This window comes from Diabrotica undecimpunctata, chromosome 4 (genome assembly GCF_040954645.1).
Source record: "Diabrotica undecimpunctata isolate CICGRU chromosome 4, icDiaUnde3, whole genome shotgun sequence".
Lineage (NCBI taxonomy): Eukaryota > Metazoa > Arthropoda > Insecta > Coleoptera > Chrysomelidae > Diabrotica > Diabrotica undecimpunctata.
In genome coordinates, this window is record NC_092806.1 from 56,000,124 (window position 1) to 56,021,250 (window position 21,127).

Consider the following 21,127-nt stretch of genomic DNA (forward strand, 5'->3'; position numbering starts at 1 on the left):
TGATCTACTTTCTAAATTTAGAATGAACAAGATAAAAGTAAAACAGTGAAGTACTTAACAAAATCGACACAATTGTAATCAATAGGAAAAGTTAAATACCTTTAATAAAAACAAAATAATCACTTTTGCACTATTTCTTTAAATATTAAATTTGAGTAACACTTTCCTTTATATTTAAAAAACATCAAAGAGGACCTCCTTTTTTCATTCTCTAGTTTGTGTCAAAATGCCAATTATATAATGCCATTTATATAAAAACTATTCCATCCATTTCCTATTTTTTCTTATTATTTATAAGTATTAACCGCATCAACTAAAATTATTATCTGTTACTGTTTTTTTAAGTGGTTGAATAAAATATGTGAAAGAAACATTGAACTATCCAAATAAGAAGAAGATGAGACGTCATCCATTCTAGAAGGATGTGTTGTCATATTTGTGTCAAAATTCGTGTCGTTGTCATCAAATGTTGATATTTTTCTGGATTTCAAAACCACTCTACGTTTGCAGTTAAAAGGAGGAAGACGTGAGACCGAAAAGCCTCATTTTCTTTTTGTCCCTTTGCGGAATTTACTATAAATAATATTCAAAAATGGCTCCTAAACAAAGAATGCGCCTGGCTAACGAGAAAGCCATGAAGAATGTCACTTTAAGAGGAAATGTACCAAAATCAACGGTAAGTGTATATTTGCCATATTGTAATAGACTAAATAGACCATCGGACGTTTATTTTTACTGTTATTAACACTAATTAAAACTATTTAACATAGAAAACGGTTTACCATAGTCTTTTTTTATTTGTTTACAAATATTGTTGAGAATTTTTATTATAATTTAGGGGTATTTTCCGTAAACATATGGAACACGTTTTTGTGTTTTTGTTTCCTCTTTAATGTGAAATATTAGATTAGAATGTTGGTTTTGGCTAAAAATAAGTGAACTCTAAAAACGGTATACTTATTTGAAGAAGTCAATCTATAAAAATTTGAAAATAAATCACCAAATCCATAAATATGGAGTTAAAACTTCTTAGATTAAAAATATAGACTACAGAAGTTGAATATTGATATTTAACAAAGGAGAGTATAATTTGCATGGAAAGTTTCTCATTAAAGTCATGCACAACAAAGAAAACAAAAAGACAAGTATTTGAACTAAGTTTTGTACCTTCAACAGGTTGACTTTATGTCAGGGTGGGAATAGATAAAGTAGAAATAGTTTAAAATCTTTAGATTGTCTGTAAATAAGTTTGGGACAATCTAAAATAAAATTGTATCTGTATCTAAAAATATTTTAGATTTATTTAAAATATGAGTATATTGCAAAGACAACTTTTTAACAATTCAACTTCAATGAATCACCTCTCATTCAAAAAACCTAAATGTATACCTAATACTTATATCCATGAATGAAATGTAATTCAAAGAGAGATGTTATTTTTATATTAAAATAGCATTTGATGTGCCAGACTTTCTGATTTAGAAACTATATATCCTCATGTGTCAGATATATTGAAATAGTTTATATATGTAAAATAGTACCATCATATTCTGAAATATAATTTATGTTAATATTGTTCTGAAGTTATTTCTGTGGCATTTTAATATTATTTACTATTTTTATTGGGAATTAACCACAATTTTAGTTTAAAATGTTTATTTTAACATTTCAATTTCCACTTCAGAAATCATTCTCAAAATAAAAATTAAACAAAATTTCAACCTCTAAAAGTACTCTTACAATAATTGTAAAAGTTTTAGATTTTAATATTTTATAAGTTCTATGCTAAACATGAAACACATTGTAATGCACACTGGAACATAATTTTTGTCAGAATATAATCTTTAAGTATCAGAATACATACATAATCTTATAAAATCAATAATATACTTAACTTTGAATGTATTCACATTTTTATAAAATTCAAAAATAACTACACAATTCAAAGATCTTTTTGAGATTGTACCATTTTGGAAATGTGCTGAGTCCTAAATACAGCATGAAGCACTAGATATATAAATGTTGCTTTTAATGTGCTCCAACAGTTTCCTTTTTTGTCAGCTCATCAACTTCCTTAATTTCTAAGCTATTTAAATATCCAAAAAAATATTTCATAGAGAATTTAGAGAGCTACACTATTAACATTTTCTTCTTCTAATGGCATTACAACCGCTTTGTGGGTCTTGGCCTGCTTAACAATGTTCGTCCATTCTGCATGTCCATTCTGTCCAATGGGTTGGTCCAAATATCTTTCTTAATACTTTGCGCTCAAATATTCTCAGTTGATTTTCATCAGTGGTTGAAAGGGTCCCTGTTTCACATCGGTATGTGACCACTGGTCTAATTACTGTTTTGTAGATTCTAAACAACTTAAACTGACGATTCAGTAACTTTCTTTTCATTAAGTCTTTGTAGGTATGCATAAAAGCATTTATTACCACTAAGAATACATACTGATTTATTATAGAGCCTAGGTAGGGAAAGATGGAGGAATATTCGTAGGTATGATTGGCTACCTTCAGACTCTCATGTCGATTCTATTTTGTGCACTCCATACATTTTGTTTTCCTTTTTGACGTGACAACGTCTAAAATTAGGTTGTGGCTCGGAGTCATTCATGAAAAAGTGTAACGCCCGCTCACGTCTGTTACAGTGAGTCACCGAACGAGAGAGAGGCCTGCCGGACCGGCGAATGCCTTGCGTCTCTCTCCCACTCAAACATGATCGGTCCGCTGCGCGCGCAGCACTAGAGAATTAGGCGCGTTGAATCGGTGCGTGCTTCCGTGCTTGTGTCTCTGTCAGTGTTATTCCGTCTACCGTTTTTTCGGTAGATCTACCGAATTTGATTCCTATCTACCGATCTACCGAACTGCCCCTTGAATCTACCTAATTTTAAAACAAATATCACAATGACTTGAAAATAAATTCGGATAATACAATTTATCTTTTTATTTCTGTTACCATCAAAAAACTTTTCAGTGTAACCTAATACTTGGTATTTTTAATACGTTTGTATTAAAATTCATTTGATACTTCCCTAGAGTGTTTAAAAATATATTTGCAAAGATGCAAAGAAAGCGAAATACCCCGAGATTCAAGTTCGTAATTTTATACCTAATAATAACATATTGTATAAACATCATTCCGTAATCATAATCATTCACACACGTCTCTTCAATTCTCAAAGAATCTCAAGTATCAAGTGATAAATTATTAGCTAAATGACGGTGTGTGTGCTGTTGGTTTTCTTTGACTGCCGACTTAATCCATTAGCAGATAATGGTTGTTACATCTATTTGAACCAGAACGTTTTAACTTTCTGTAAATATTATGACCTATAACTATTTCTCAAAATATTATTAAACCTTATTTGTATCATAATAGCTGATGTGAGCATTTGGTCCCAATAATTTGATTCTTTATTTATTAAACAAAATTCAATGAATTATGGTTATTTCTAATAATTAGTTCAGCATAATTATTTAAGGTCTTTAACTTTTGAACCATTAAGTCGCCACCATAATGGGAAACTTTTCTATTTTTAGTTTTATGGAAAAAAGTTATTCTTTCTAAAAAGTTCTGAATGATCTAAAACTTAGAATACAATCATCAGATATTAAATTTTTTTAATAATATAGGCAGTTTATCAAAAAATATGAATTTTATGTTCATATTTTTTGACAAACCTCGTGTATATGGCTCAAAAAATTTAATTGATGATTGATTTTAGGTTTTAGGTCATAAAACTAAAAAAAAATTCCATTATGGTGTTCACTTAATTGGACGCACTGTATTATAATATATATATATATATATATATATATATATATATATATATATATATATATATATATATATATATATATATATATATATATATATATATAATTTACGTCATTGCATATGATCTACCGAAATCTACCGAATTTTGCCGAAGGCATCTCCCGATATTGGATAAGCTCCACGGAACATCACTGGTCTCAGTCTTTCTAGAGCGTTCTTGGCGTTCAAGACACATTACAGCAGAAACACTTCCTTTCATTTCATATTTCTCCTATCATCGTCCTATCCTCAACAAAATCACTCAAATAGAAATTAGTTAAGTTTAAGTTTACATGTACAATGTTTTAGTAAACAAAATATATTTCTATAGTTAAAATTTGTGCAATTCTTATTTTCATTCAATTCCTTGTTCCTATTGTGCAATTTAATAATATTCATATCAGTTATTCCATCTGTGCCAGGCGGTTTGTTATTTTTGAGATGTTTTATGACATATATAGTTTCTTTCAATGTTGGTTTCTCAACTAGTTGTTTTGCTATGTGATCAATTATTTTTTTCTTGGTTTTGTTCTTTTTCTAGGTTTAAGATCTCTTGAAAATGCCTCTTACACCTTTTCATTAGTTCCTCTTCCTTGCTGATAATTGCCTCGTTTTTGTTTTTGCACACTGTTGTTCTTGTCATGTGTCCTTGAATGTATTGCTTGGTTTCCTTGTATAATTTCCTAGTCTCTCCCCTATTACTATAGTCTCTCTATATAGTATATAGTAATTTGTTTTATTTTTCTATTTAATATTTCTCTTTTTTTCCTTCTACATATTCTCCTCTCACCCCTTCTTAGTTCTTCATATGCCCTTCTATTCAATCAGGAATTCCTTTATAGACATTTCTGCCGAGGTGTATTTTTTCTATTTATTACTTATTTTTAATCTTGGTTAAATCGTCTCTTGTTTCTTTTGCTTGAAGTTTTGCCTAATATTTCCCTTGCTGTATTGGTAATTGTCGTTTGGATGATATTCCATTCATCTTCAATGTTATTTTCTCTAATTTTTCATTTAATATTAGCTTTATTTTCTGCTCGTATTGATTCTTCTTATGATTTTTAAACATATATGTGTTCCATTTTCTTTGTTTGGTGCCTTTCTCTTTTCTTACAATTGATATTCCATTTTATCTTCAATATGACCAATAAATGATGCGAATCACAATTTGCGCTTCCATAAGATCTATCATCTGTTACAGATGTTATCCATCGCTTAAATATTAATATGTGATCAATTTGATTAAATTTATTAGTACCACGTATCATCCAGGTTCCTTTATGAATGTTTTTGTGGGGGAAACACATACTAACTACTCCAGTTTTATTTTCCATTGCCAACTGTGCCACTCTTATACCGTTGTTGTTGGAAATATCGTGTTAACTATGCCTACCAAAGGATTCTGCATATATTGGCTCTTTTCTCAACTTGGTGTTCATATCATCCACGACTATAACTGTATCTCCCGTTTGCATGTTTTCAGATTCTACTTGTAGGTGGTCATAGAATTGATCAGTTACTAGTTCATTTGCTGTTTCTGTTGGGGCATGGATTTTAATAAAATTGTAATATTATATATATATAGTTTACCATAAAACCCACTCTAAACGTCTTTCTGTTCCACAGTATTATTTGTCAAGGCTGAGAACAACTTTTGAAATTTTACCCATCTGCACAGACAGCAGACAGAGTATTTGGGAATAAAGAAATGGATGAATGCAAGGACTCGTCTACCTGGTTTTTTAAACATACTTTACAGCTTGAGCTTACTTCTCTTACTAAGTCATTAAATTTTCAAAGTCGTTCCTAGGTTTGACAAACTGTGGTATAAACTGTATTTGTTTTTATTTATATATACATGCCCTTTAAATCCGATTTCTTGGAGAGCAGCTATATCTACTTTGTATTTCTGCAATACAATACTTTGTATTTTGCCTATTGTCTGAACCATGGTTTGGACATTTCAGGTTCCCAATCGTTCCCAATTAAGTTTCTAATTATAACATAGTAGGTAATATAAAAATAGGTTATAAAAAAATAGTTTTAAAACAATAAAATCAATTTCTATAGTTTTTCAGTATTTTTTTAGTACTTCTCTCCATTCTTTCATATCTTTTACTTGTTTATTTTATTTGATGATAATTTACAAAAATATATTCCAATTTAAATTTAGCACCAGAAATTGATTGTTGTGCGTAGTAGTTTCGATTATGTATTGTTTAGAAAGATAAGATATGAAAATCAATTAAAAACTCTTAAAACATATTTTTATTTAATTTATAATATGTCTTAAATAACACGACATTTTATTTGCATTCTTAGTTGAGCTTAAGATAATTTATTATAGAATAAATTTTAGGATTGTTCAAAAGCAATTTCTAGCCTATTCAATTATAATAATAAACTTATGTAAGTATATACAGTTAATCTTTTGATTAAAGTTTGATTTTCAAATTATTTTTAGTAAATCAAGACATTTTAAGACGAACGATCAATTTTTGAATTTATACTACTCTATGTCGAATATGTTTCAAATCACACACGCGTACGAAGTTAAATGACACACATATTTCTTTCTTGTAGTGTCCTAGTGTTAAATCGCGCGTAAATCGCGAACATTGGTACATATCGCACCTTGTGAGACGTTGATAAAAGGTAAAACAAACAACAAATAACGAGCAACCTGTTACGTAATAATGTGAAACAATGAGCTCATGACAAACAGTCTCGCAAAAGACAAATGTAAAATATTCGCTTGAATGGCTATTGGATAAGCCTGAAGTGAAGTGTATGGCATATGTGTAATCAGATTTTGTATAGTTGAGCCGCTGAAAAGATGGAATGATCATGTGAATGGCACGCACTCTTAAATATTCCTCTTCCTATGTTATCACTATTCCCACGTTTACACCGCTCAACAAAAACGAACTAACAATGTTGCTATAATATATTTATAACGTTTTTTAGAGGTTATTGATTTACATTAATTTTAAACATTTTCACAAAATTCACCAGCCGGCGAAAGTGAAACACAAATCATGATACATAAAACATTTAAGTTATAGTATCATAACACAAATAATGACGGTGTAAACAGTTTCCCATAAGGTCTAGTTTCGAGCGCCTGTCGATGCTTGCATTGAGTGATCATGCGACCTTGGATTCCATGTTTTCAGCGGCCAGGGTATAGTTACGACGTATTGAACGTATCTGGTACGACCATCGGCCGTAATTTGTTAAGCATTTTTTTAATGCGAGAATTCTTATACGAGTAACGTCGACTAACAGTTTTACTGAGTTGGTAAAACTGCAAAGCTACATATAGTGGTTGACACTCTTAATTTTACCTGCACTGCAGCCATGAATGTGGGGGAAATTATGTTAAGATGGAGGGAGGCAAGTTTTAACAAAATAATATGATTTATAAACTATGCTTATATGGTATAAATGGAGTATCTCATAATTTATTCAAATCATTTTTATCAGGAAGATCACAAACGGTAATTTTAACAAATTAATATTAAATCGGAAATTAAACCTATAAAATTAGGCATTCCTCAGGGCAGCATAATTGGATGGATAATTTTTATATTGTACATTATAAACAATATGATGTACTGTGTTAATAGTGACAATTTTAGTTTAATTAATTATGCTGATTATACAAATGTTCTAGTAATTGCAAATCATTTGGAAATTCCACTGAATTAAGGTGTCCATATATGTGGAGAAATGTTCTGAATGAAAAGTGGTTCTCTATCGAAGAATCAATTAATAAACAAAAAAGAGTTGTTTATTGTTTAGAGCAACAAGATCAAACGTGGAATGTCCATATAAGCTTCTGTAAGATTATACAAACGTTGAAATTGGCACTGAAACTACATTTGTAGCCATGAAAATTGATGCAACATTGACATGGGAAAGTCACAAACAGCAACTTCATAAAAGGTTGAATCTATACTTTAAGAATATTATCATCATCATCATCATCTTTTGCTCGACAATCCTGTGTGGATCTTGGCCTGCTCTGATTCATTGCCATTCTGTTCGGTTTCTGATGTTGCCATCTTCTGATCTCCAGTATCCCTAAGTCAGTCTCAACTCCATCTAACCTCTGCCTCTTCCTATAGGTGTTTCTGTCGTTGGCTTTTTAGCAGTCATATTGTCAGGCATTCGTATTATTTGTGCAGCCCATCTAAGCCGCTGTGTTTTAATGAACGTTACGATATCTGGTACTGATAATTCGAGATCTTTTGCGCCATTGCCCTTGAACGTTTATAGCTCCAAATATTTTGCGGAGTATCTTACGTTCGAATATTCCCAGAAGTCTTTCATACTTCTGCGTTACAGTCCACGTTTCCGCCCCGTATGTGAGAACTGGCCTCAGCAGTGTTTTGTATATAATAATTTTAGTTTTTCTTTGGATATTTCTTGAGTGGAATTGTTTTTGGAGCCCATAGTATGCCCTAAGAGTATTATCACAATATTTAAATCAAGATGACTTAAAAATAATTTACTTATTTTTTAAACTTTGAATTTTTGGTGCGTTATGGGGCAATCTTTTATGGTGGAAGCAATTAACTCAATAAAATATTTTTCTGTCAGAAACCAGCGCTCAGAATGATTACAAAAATGAGATTTTGAGCATCTTACAGAGGAGTCTTCAAAACTGACAATATCTTAACAGTACGGCAGTATATATCGAGGAATGTCTACTATTCCTCTTTGGTAAAAAACATGTTTGACATGAATCTACCTACATTGTTATAACAATAGGGAGATTAAGTATATTTACTCCATTCACAGATTGGCTGTTACAGAGAAAGGTGCCAAATATTCTTGCATTGATTCTTTAATAAATTGCCCCATGACATTAGAGTAATGCCAAAATTAACTCGGTATAAGACCATACAAGGTAATTTATGTTATGAATTCAAATATGTCACAGGATTTCTGTAATTTCTTTCTTTGCTTCGACATGTATTTCGCTCTGAGTATATGCGTGTCTTTGTATATTTATATGTATGTACAATTTTCGAAATAAATACTACGACAAGCTCAGAATCATACTAGTGTCTGATAATACTATTAAGTGCAGACTCGTTGATATGACACGTGACATTTGAGAAAATATAGTCGAAAAGTTTGAAAAAAAGACCAATTTTTTTGCAATTTAACTTATCTAGATATTGTGTATTTGTGTATATAACATTTTATTTTGCAAAACATTTTTTGTGAGCTCTACTGGTCAGTATATGTACGAACTGAGTTTAGAAAGCACTGCCAATATAAGCGAACTTTTGAATTTGAAATCAATCAAATAAATGTTACATGGATAGTCTGCTTGAAGAAGTTTTCAAAGTTGTGAACTCAATTAAAGATAAAGTCTTGTACACATAGCTTTAGAATCATTTGTCAATACGTGAGTTCACTCTATGGAAATAAAATGAAAGTTAAATCTGCAGAATTTTTGATAAGTGGATGAATATAAATGACCTTACAACTGACCACAGCAAAAACAAAAATTATTAAATTGTTAATGTATCTACAAGATACTAAATTTTAATGTCCCAATTATTTTTGTGACACTGATTGGCTATTGAAACTAACATTTCTGGCTGATTTTCTCAGCCACCTAAATATTTATACTTGTGAAATCGCCTTCTTTTTTTTTCAAAAAATTATGTACGAGGTGTGTTCAAAAATACACGGAATTTTCGTCTTTCGAAAAAATATATATTTATTTGTCTATATTAATGTTATCTATTTCAAAGTAGTCTCCATGAGATATTATGCACTTGTGCCAACGCTTCTGCCAATCCTTGAAACTTGTCAAGAATTTTTTGGTCTTGGCGAACCAGAATGCCTCCGCTGGGACAATCGAACCTTAGTTTCGACTCACACCCATAAACCCATGTTTCGTCACCTGTTATAACGTTTTTTGTAAAAAATTTTGGAACAAATTTTGTTGACACGCCTTTCATCCCAAAACGTTGAAAAAGTGCCATTTAATGACATAGAAATAGTCTCCAGTTGGAAAATGAACTATTTGCCTATCACCATAGAACCTGGTGATGCCCTGGCTTTACAGAAAATATCAGATGTGTTATCATCATACCAAATTATTTTTGAACAATATACCTACCACTTTTAATTCGTCACAAGTTATTATTTTCATTTTTAATCAATAAATTATCTGCATTAACTATGCAATTTTATTAGCAGGAATTTGCGGGAAGTGTTAATAGAATTGAAGATCTGAAAACAGGTAATTCTTTATTACGACAATGGGAGCTCTCCCAGTGGAGCTTAAATAATTACCCGTTTTTCAGCTCAAAGGATCTAACCTATTGGCTCTTGTTTTAGCAATTCTCATACATGATTATTTTTTGCTTATATTTCTTATTTTTCCTGTGTTTGATATTAATATATATGGTTTTCTTTTCCAGAAACAAAGTCAAGAGTCATCACCTGTAGGACCATGGTTATTGGCACTTTTTGTGTTTGTAGTATGTGGATCCGCCGTTTTCCAAATCATTCAATCAATCCGCATGGCTTAATCTTGTAAATCTTATATTTTATTTAAAAATATATGTTTAACTTGGATTTTTAATATATTTCCGTTTATTTTGTATTGTGCAATCCTTTAAATATAAATTATGTGTATATAATTCTCATACTTTAAAGTCTTCAAAAGACTTCATAAATAATATACAGTTATTTGCATTTGACAACTCAATTTTGTAAGTGTAAGTACTTTTTTGAGATTTTTTACCATTCCAATGTTAGTTCATTTGCATTTATGTAACTGAGTCTATTTTTTCAATATAAAATAATTTTCAAAACAGAAAATACTTTGTTTTATTGGATACTAAAGCTACTACTACAGACACTAAAAATAAATTACACTCCTTGGCACTGACGTCTATGACGCTTATTTCCGTCTGCAATATAGGTGGGGCGTTTCCAAGGAATATTGAGAGTTTGAAGGTCTTCCACATGACTTCTAGTCCATCGATTTCGTCTGCTTTTGATCCATTTGTCATATTTTTGACAGATGTCAACAAATGAATTCTATCAGAATGTGGAAAACAGAAAAAGATAAATTGACATGTTCCAGCGGTATCCATATCAGCCGGACACTATCAAATTATTAAGGCACTTTGAAGTTGTGCTATAGAATCATTAAAAAATTTAGGAACATACTGACTGATTTAAGTATAACAGCTTTAAAATGATGTATTACTTGCCATATAATCCTGTTAAAGATGGCACCCGACCACCATTTTCAATTATTGCGGTACTGAAACGTCATAAAAAGAATGAACACATGTCTCCCACTAATTACCCAAATATGTATTAATTTTTACAACATTTAGTTGTTTTCAATATAACCAAGGGTATAATTTTTAAATTACTTTAAGGCCAAATTAAAAAAAATATTTTTTGGACAAAAGTAGAAAAAACTACTTTGATTTTCAAGTAGTTTTCAAACTAGACTGAAAATGTCTCGTTATTTACTTTCTCCACATGCTTAGGCGTTGTTTTAGTTCATATATCATTAGCCGTTTTGAGCCCACTGCTGAACATAGGTCTCTCGTAAATAATTCCATTGCATCCCATCTTGAGCAGCTTGAATGCACTTGATGTGGTCCGACCATCTTATTGGAGAACGTCCTCGATTATGAAAAGCATCTTGTCTAGGTCTCCATTCTAAAAAGATTTTCTTGGTCCATGTGTCATCTTTGACTCTGGCAACATGGCCTGCCCAGTTCCACTTCAGCGTTGTAATTCTTTTAACTGCATCCGTAACACCACTTTTTCTCCTAACTAGTTAATATATACTATTTAATGCAATATATAACACTGGAGTGATTCCCACAGACTGGCTAAAGCCCATCTCAGTTGAAATACCTAAAAAAGGAAATACTCAGAATATCTATTAATGAATATCATTCTGAAGCTTTTTCTTGTGACATCTTAATGCAATTACTATTTTTATCGGGAATAAGCCACAATTTAAGTTTAAAATAAGTTTATTTTTGACGTTTCGATTTCTACTTCGGAAATCGTTCTCAAAATACAAAACATTAATAAATTAAACAAATTTGGTTTTTGTTACTTGGTGAAAAATTCTTCTAATAATTTAATTTTATCTGACTCATTTATATTGACAATTCAGACATATATTATACATTTTAATTCAAAGTAAACAACTTTAAAATGATAATGGCAACATTTCGTTGCTAGGACGATTTTATTGTAAGATAGTTTATTCGATTACATGAAATCAACTTTCCAAGTTTGTACGGGGCGACGTCTTTTTCCTTTTCCTTGAGGATTCCACTCTAGGGCAATCTTTGTAATACTGGAATTATTTTTTCTGAGTGTGTGACCAATCCAACCCCACTTTCTGGACTTTATTTGATGTTCTACCCTTTTTTGTACGGTCAGGTGTAGTAGGTCTTTGTTTCTGATGATGTTAGGCCATAAAATACGAACAATTCGTCGTAGACATTTATTAATAAAGACCTGCAGTTTATCTGTAAGGGTTTTTGTCACTTTCCAGGTTTCACAACCGTAGAGTAGAAACATTATTCAAGTATACGCTCCTACAGCGGACGCCCCAGAAGAAATCATAGAAGAATTTTACAATGACCTTACTAATATTGTCAAAAGGATTCGGAAAAACGAAATAATACTAATAATGGGAGACTTTAATGCCAAAGTTGGCAAAGGACAAAGTGGAAATTTAGTGGGATCCTTTGGTCTAGGGGAACGTAATGAACGCGGAGACCGTTCGATTGAATTTGCAACTGAAGAACAGCTCGTAGTGACAAACACCTTTTATGATCTTCCTCCAAGACGACTATATACGTGGAAATCTCCCCAGGATACTCCAGATCACACAGTACGAAATCAAATAGACTATATTCTTATTAACAAACAATTTAGAAACTCTATAACATATGTTAAAGCGTACCCGGGATCCGACATAAATTCGGACCACAATCCACTTACCGCCAAAATGAAACTTAGTTTAAAGAAAGTTCAAAGACCAAAAATTATGAAGTACGATAGTAACCAACTGAAAAATAAAACAGTAAAGGAAAAGATACAAAAACGCCTAAAAGAAAAAACGTGGGCTCGTACAGAAAAACCATGGGCCCGTACAGAAACAGATAACACAGATGTAGAACTAGAAAATTTGCACAAAGTAAGTCAAGAAATAACAGAAAAATACTTAAAACCTGAAAGAACAAATAAAAAGGAATGGATGACGGAGGAGATTCTATGTATGATGGAAGACAGAAGAAACGCTAAAGATAATAAGAATTACTACAACAACATAAATAACGAAATAAAAAGGGCTATTAAAATAACAAAAGAAAATTGGTTTAGCTCGAAGTGTACAGAGATAGAGTCATTACAACAAAAACATGATTCATTTAACCTCCATAAAAAGATTAAAGAAGCGGCAGGCTTATATAAACACAAGAACACTGGATTCCTGACAGATAATCAGGGAAACATAGTACTGGAAATAGAGCATAAAAGAGATATTTGGATCAAATACGTGGAAAAAACCTTTGAAGATATACGAAGTAACACTGGTATTACAACAAACACCAATTGCGAATCTGGACCACCATTTACAGTCGAAGAAGTAAAATATGCCATCAAAAGCACCAAAGATGGTAAAGCAGTAGGCCCTGATAATTTTCACTCAGAATTCTTAAAACTTATGGACTATGATGGCATAAAATGGTTGACAAATATATTTAACAGTATATATGATACGGGCGTGGTTCCCCAAGAGTGGTTAGTGTCAACTTTTATAAATCTTCCAAAAAAACCCAATGCGAGAAAGTGCGAAGACTATAGAATTATAAGCCTTATGAGCCATTTACTTAAAACATTTCTAAAGGTCATCCACAAAAGAATATATACAAAATGTGAGGAACAACTAACAAGAACACAATTCGGATTTCGTGATGCTCTGGGAACACGGGAGGCCTTTTTTGCTGTACAGGTGCTATTTCAGAGATGCAGGGATGTGAATTGTGACATATACGTATGCTTTATAGATTACCAGAAGGCATTTGACAGAGTAAAACATGACAAATTAATGACTCTAATGCAAGAAATTGGAATTGACAACAAAGATCTTAGAATTATCAGAAACATTTACTACAATCAAACGGCCAAAATCAAAATAGAAGACCAGTTAACTGATAAAATTGCAATAGAACGTGGAGTACGACAGGGCTGTATTTTGTCTCCATTGTTGTTCAATATTTATTCTGAATGGGTATTTAAGGAAGCTTTAGACGGTTGTGCGAAAGGAATACTAATAAACGGTGAATGGTTGAATAACATTAGATATGCAGATGACACCATAGTTTTTGCCGATAATCTGAATGACTTACAGATATTAACAAATCGCATAACAGAAGTCAGCAACAGATACGGACTAGCTCTTAACATAAAGAAATCCAAATTTATGACAATTAGTAAAAAACCAATACTAAACGCTCAACTTACAATCAACCAACAGAATATCGAAAGAGTCGAGCAATATACATATCTAGGCACCAATTTAAATAGCCAATGGGACCACTCAACAGAAATTAAACAGCGAATAATAAAAGCAAAAGCAGCATTCGTTAGAATGAGAACTATTTTCAACAGTCGAGACATATCATTAAAAACAAAATGCCGTCTATTGAACTGCTACATATTCACAGTTCTGCTCTACGGAATGGAAGCATGGACACTGACTGTTGCATCTATGAATCGGCTCGAAGCTTTCGAAATGTGGTGTTATAGGCGCATCTTACGTATATCCTGGGTTGACAGAGTTACTAATGTGGAGGTCCTGCGTAGAATGGGAAAAGAATGTGAAATTCTCATGACCGTCAAAACTAAAAAGTTGGAATATCTAGGGCATGTAATGAGAAATCAAGAACGTTACGGCCTTCTCCAGCTGATTCTCCAAGGGAAAGTAAATGGTAAGAGAGGACCGGGAAGAAGACGCATTTCCTGGCTTCAAAATTTACGAAAGTGGTATAACACGACTACCACTGAACTGTTCCGCGCTGCAATAAACAAAGTAAAGATAGCCGTGATGATCGCCAACATCCGGAACGGATAGGCACTTTAAGAAGAAGAAGAGTAGAACAGACATGACATTTGACTGGAATATGCGGATCTCTGTCATTGTAGTATACTCGACAGATCTCCAGGTTGAGCATGCTGAATGCTTGTTGAGCTTTTCGTATCCTCATACGAATATCGTCCTCTGTACCTCCTTTCTATTATGACACTTCCAAGATACATAAAGTTTTCCACTGCATGTTGTTAATAGTAAATAGCGTGTTGTTTCTGGCATTTACTCCCATGGATTTAGTTTTACTAATATTGATTTTCAAACCTACTTTATTGGCTTCAGTGGAAAGTATTTCCAATTGATCAGCCACATCTTGGAACCTTTGTCCTAACAGGCAGATATCGTCAGCGTATTCCAGATCGCTTAGGCGTGTGGTTAACGTCCATTGTATCCCTCTTGTGTCGGAGTCTAGTTTGGAGAGAACATAGTCTACTGCTATGTTAAAAAGAAAGGGAGAAAGCACGCATCCCTGTCTGACTCCACTAAGTATGTCAAATTTGTCGCTGTTGATTCCATTGTGTGTCACGGTGCATTTCGCCTCAGTGTACAGTGACTTTATAATGGAAATTATTTTAAGCAGGATGTTTCTTAGCTCTAAAATTTTCCATACAGCAGCATGAGATAAGCTGTTAAAGGCACTCTCGAAGTCAACAAAAAGCATGTATAGTGTGTTCCATTCAACCGATTGTTCCATTATTACCCTCACAGTATTAATGTGGTCTATGCAGGAGGATTCTGGTCTAATGCCTGCTTGACCAGCTCTAAATTCAATCTTGTTTGTTAATCTTTTAATTATGATGGTCGTGAAGAAAATATTGAAGATCTCCAAATTCCGTTTGATCGTAGTCACGAAGTAGGAGGGGAAATGGGCATTAAAATAAACTCAAACAAAACGACTTTTTTAGTCTTTAGTCGTAACCCACATCCAGATGCAGAGCTTCAATTAAATGGGGTTCAAATGGAAAAAGTTCACAAAATTACATATTTGATAACTGTCATAACAGACCAACTAGATACAGACATAGAAATAAAACTCAGAATAGCAATATTACTAAACCTACATTTATAAAAGTGAAGATATTTCTTTGCAATAATTACAATTACTTCGCAAGACAAATAATGGTTAAGTGCTATATTTGGTCTGTACTTTTGTGTGAAGCAGAAGCAGAGCTCATTGGAAATGTGGATTCATAGACGGATGTTTAAGATACCTTGGACAGCAAGAAAAACTAATGGGGAAGTACTAAGGAGGATCCACAAAGATGGAGAATTGCTAAAGACTGTTTAACACCGTAAAATGTCTTATCTGGGACGTATAGTGAGGGAAATAGATATAGAATACTACAACTGATCTTTAAAGGCAAAATAAAAGGCCGTAGAGATGTGTGGAAAGAAAACAGGTTTCTTGGTTTTAACATTTAATAAACATTTATGAATGGACTACGATATCAAATGCAGGACAATTATTCCATGTGCCAGAAGATCGAGAAACCTTCGTAATGGTGATCGCCAACGTCGGATAATTCTGATAAAGCACGTGAAGATGAGAAGTTAATATATGGCAGCAGTCAAATCCCCTTCTCTTCGGTTATTTATTTAGCGTATAGACAGACAATATTTATTATGAAAAATTATTATGCAGGTACAATAGTAAGGTATATATATATATAAGGTTCTTGAACTCCTAAGTGGAGCATAGAGCTTCAGTAAAAACGCGCCATCGGGTTCTATTTTGCGCTAAGGCCTTCACCTCATTCCAAGACTTTCCTTGGCCTCTTATCTCGTACATGATGGATCTTCTCCAAGTTTGTACTGGGCGACCTCTTTTTCTTTTCCCTTGGGGATTCCACTCTAGGGCAGTCTTTGCGATACTGCAACTATTTTTTCGGAGTGTGTGACCGATCCAACCCCACTTTCTGGACTTAATTTCATTTTGTACCCTCTTTTGTTCGGTCAGGTGTAGCAGATCGTCGTTTCTGATGGTGTTAGGCCAGAATATACGAACAATTCAAGTTGTCGTAGACATTTGTTAACAAAGATCTGCAGTTTGTCTGTGAGGATGTTTGTCACTTTCCAGGTTTCACATCCGTAGAGTAGAACAGACATGACATTTGATCGGAATATTCGGATCTTTGTCCCCTGTAGTATACTCGCCAGATCTCCAAACAGGGTTGAGCGTGCTGAAAGCTTGTTGAGCTTTTCGTATCCTCATACGAATATCGTCTTCTGTACCTCCGTTTTCTGTTATGACACTTCCAAGATACGTAAAGTTTTCCACATTTTCAATCTGCATATTGTCGATAGTAAATAGCGTGTTGTTCCTTGCATTTATTCTCATGGACTTGGTTATACTAATATTGATTTTCAAACCTATTTTATTGGTTTCAGTGGAAAGTGTTTCCAATTGGTAAGCCAGATCTTGGAACCTTTGACCTAATAGACAGATATCGTCCGCGTATTCTAGATCGCTTAGGCGTGTGGTTAACGTCTATTGTATCCCTCTTGTGTCGGAGTCTAGTTTGGAGAGAACCCTAGTCTATAGCTATGTTAAAAAGAAACGGAGAAAGCACGCATCCCTGTCTAACTCCAGTAAGTACGTTGAATTCGTCACTGTTGATCCCATTGTGTGTCACGCTGCATTTCGCATCAGTATATAGTGACTTTATAATAGAAATTATTTTTTGCGGGATGTTTCTTAGCTCTAAAATTTTCCATAGAGCAGCGTGAGACAAGCTATCAAAGGCACGTTCAAAATCAACAAAAACCATGTATAGGGGTGTGTTCCATTCAACCGATTGTTCCATTATTACCCTCACAGTATTAATGTGGTCTATGCAGGAGGATTCTGGCCTAAAGCCTGCTTGATTAGCTCGAAACTCAACCTTGTTTGTTATTCTTTTCAGTATGATGGTCGCAAAAATTTTATTTATGACAGTAAGCAAGGTTATTCCTCTCCAATTTTTGCACAGTGTGAGGTTGCCTTTTTTTGGAAGCTTGATAATGTTACCTTTTTTCCAGCCCGCTGGAATGTGGTTTGTTTCCCACACCTCTCGGATTATGGGGAGCAAAAGTTCAGCAGTTAGATGCGGATCAGTTTTAAGCATTTCAGCAGCAATGTTATCGATTCCCGGTGACTTGTTGTTTCTCAGAGATTTGATAGCTGCTATTATCTCCGTTTTGGAAGGGGCCTCGCAAGAAATATGCAAGTCTATATTCTGCGGGTTTTCGACTATTTCGTCTGCGTTATCTCTGGGAATACCTAGCATCTCCTGAAAATGCTCTTTCCATCTCTCTACTTGGTCATCTGTTGTAGTAAGCAATTCGCCTGTTTTGGATCTTACAATAGTAAGGTAATAACAGTATAATAGTATTATAGGAACGTTAATACTATCCGGCGCCTTGCTGGATTCTGCACCTATTTTTGTTTGTGTTGTAATATAGTAAAGAAGAATAAATAAAGCATTCTGAAAAAAAAGAGGTAAAGTAGACAAAAAACCGGTGGAGACAAAACATTAAGCATAGGAACTGAAAAAAAAGAACAAAAACATTAATATGAAACAATTATGAGTTCCTAATAAATCGTAAAAATTATTAAAAAATATTATTTTTTAGGCCAATTACACCACATATCCATTTTGATAAAAATATGCACAATCGACATCTTTTGTACTTACATTCTCAATTTATTCTTGATAAAGTTTCCAAATAAACATGGTTATTACCTAAAGGCATCCTAAGCACTATTATTGCACATACAAGCAATAATTAATGTTATCGAATACATAAATGATGTTATTGTAAGTCATTTTTAACCTTCGTGACGTTTAGTATTGTTATCACACTGTTACTATCGTCGTAAATGTTACTAAAAATTGCTACAATTTTGTTGAAAATAAAATATTTAAAGACAAAAAGATGACAAAAACTCAAAGATAAAGATTTACAAGACAAACAATGAAATGCTTTAACTTTTTCGAAGTGGTGGTGGGTATTAGGGCGATGTGCAGCAAATGTATAGAACATTGAAACTGTTAATTTGATAATTATGAAAATTTCTTTTATAGGGGTTTTGTATACGTTATTATAATATGACCGGTCTTCGTTATGGCCTAAATTACCTAAGTAATTCTAAATATTTGATGGCTATGATTGCATCAATATGTTTCAATAAATGACGTTGGCATCAATGCAGGAGAAGATACACATTTATATAGATAAATATCTATAATACTTTATATTTCACAAATATCTGTAATTCTGTTATAGGGACGTGTAGAGGTTGCTGAACAATGATAGATAAATGTTACGATCTAAACGATCCAATTTTTTTAAATGTTATGTTGTGTGACGAAGTAATTTTTTTATTAACGGAACCGTAAATATGTAGCCCATCAGGCACCAATGCCAGATCAGACATGATTGTAAGTAGATATTTGTCGTGCCAGAATCCACAGTGGACGCGTTAATCCCATACCCAATATCAATTCGAACCTTATGTGTAAGTTTTACCTAATAATAGTCAATAAAATAATTGGCCCCTTTTTCTTTGAAGAGAGTCCAAAGATCACAAGGAGTTGCTATAAACTATAACTCCTGAGTTCTCTCGGTTATTTTTTCCCAACCCAATTAAGTAGTGTTCATGTCTAAATTTATAAGTTTCTTTCTATATAAGTTTTAGACAATGAAAATAACCACACGGTGGTATTTGATTGCAAAAGTTGTTTTATCTAATGGTCTCCATAATCACCTACTACGAATCTGTTAAATTATTTTCTTGTCAATCCGTTGAATCGTTTAAAAATTACAGTTTACAAATCAAAACCTGCCAATATTTAATAATTCAAAGATAAAATAATTGCATATATACATTGATTGGAGAATATAGACATGTTGTAAGATGTTTTACCTAGTTTTAAAGAGCATCGTTTTGTGCATATATTTAAATTTCGGAGATTTCACCATAAAATTATTTTTGAGTTCATTCAAATTATGGATTGGTCATTGAGAGTGTTACACAAAAATAGTATCGTAATTAATCTAAATAGTATCTAAAAATCGTAAAATATACATTGTTCCATATATTAAGCAGAACTAGCTGAATCTACGAAGTTCGTACCGCCTTAATAAATGTTCTGTTAAATTACAGTAGACTCCCTCTATAACGAGAACTAAAATGGCAGACTAATTACCTCGTTAGAAGCCGATCTCGTTGTATCAAACAACAATAATACTGTGCATACATATGAATATGTAGTTTTCTAATACATTAACTTTATTATGGAGCTATTCGGAGCAATATAAGATGCTAATAAATATTGTTTGAATGGCGTTTTTGAAAAAAATTTGTTTACTTTTATTGTCAATGATATACGTTAAAACAAAAAATCTGTATTCTGTAAATCCATATAAAGCGTATTTTCAAGGATAACATAAACTATTGCTTCTGCAATTCTAAGAAGTCTGTCAAATTGACTGCTTTAAATTGTCCAGTATTCTATCTATTATATTTTCTAAAGGTGTGAAACAGTTGTATACTTCTTCATTTGCGTTTTGTCTTTGGATAAAGTTTCTTACGTTTAAAGCACTTTCCACATCTTGTCTATTAGGACCTCTTTATTATTAGGTGCGAATGATCAACCCCCTACACTGACACTTGTGAATCGTAAATTATAAATTTCGGGCGGTAGTTAAAAAGAGTATTTATTTATAGCCATGGCAGGGTCAAAAACGTAAAAAACACGTTTTTCGATCTTATTTTCTCTCGTTATAACCAAATTTGCCTCGCTATAGAGGGTTATAGTTCAATAGAAATTTCACGGACGGGACATCTAGTACCTCGTTATAAGCGGAACCTCGTAATAACCGTGTTCGTTATAGAGGGAGTATACTGTATTAGCTGAGTTCTATTTACTTTTTTATATTAAGATTAAATTAATTAGGTTTAATAAAAGTTTAAAAAGGATTTGATTCCGTGGCAACAAAGTTACTATTAGCTGAATGGTTTGTACTATATTTTTTATTGTCTTGCCAGGCGCGACAATGAATAAAGTGGATGGTTTGCCTACACGACAATATACTGTGTATGTACAATTGCTCATAAGAGAAAAAAATATTTTCTATATCTAGTCCACAAAC

At 32.8% G+C, this 21,127-nt stretch overlaps 1 protein-coding gene across 1 annotated transcript; it reads left to right on the forward strand.

Moving 5' to 3' along the window:
• The first annotated feature begins 446 nt into the window (after positions 1–446).
• Positions 447–10,674, forward strand: LOC140439529 (stress-associated endoplasmic reticulum protein 2). The gene is made up of 2 exons (XM_072529496.1): positions 447–676; positions 10,272–10,674. The coding sequence occupies exons 1-2, from the start codon at positions 593–595 to the stop codon at positions 10,380–10,382; spliced, it is 195 nt and encodes a 64-aa protein (XP_072385597.1). The 5' UTR covers positions 447–592; the 3' UTR covers positions 10,383–10,674.
• Positions 10,675–21,127: the final 10,453 nt, after the last annotated feature.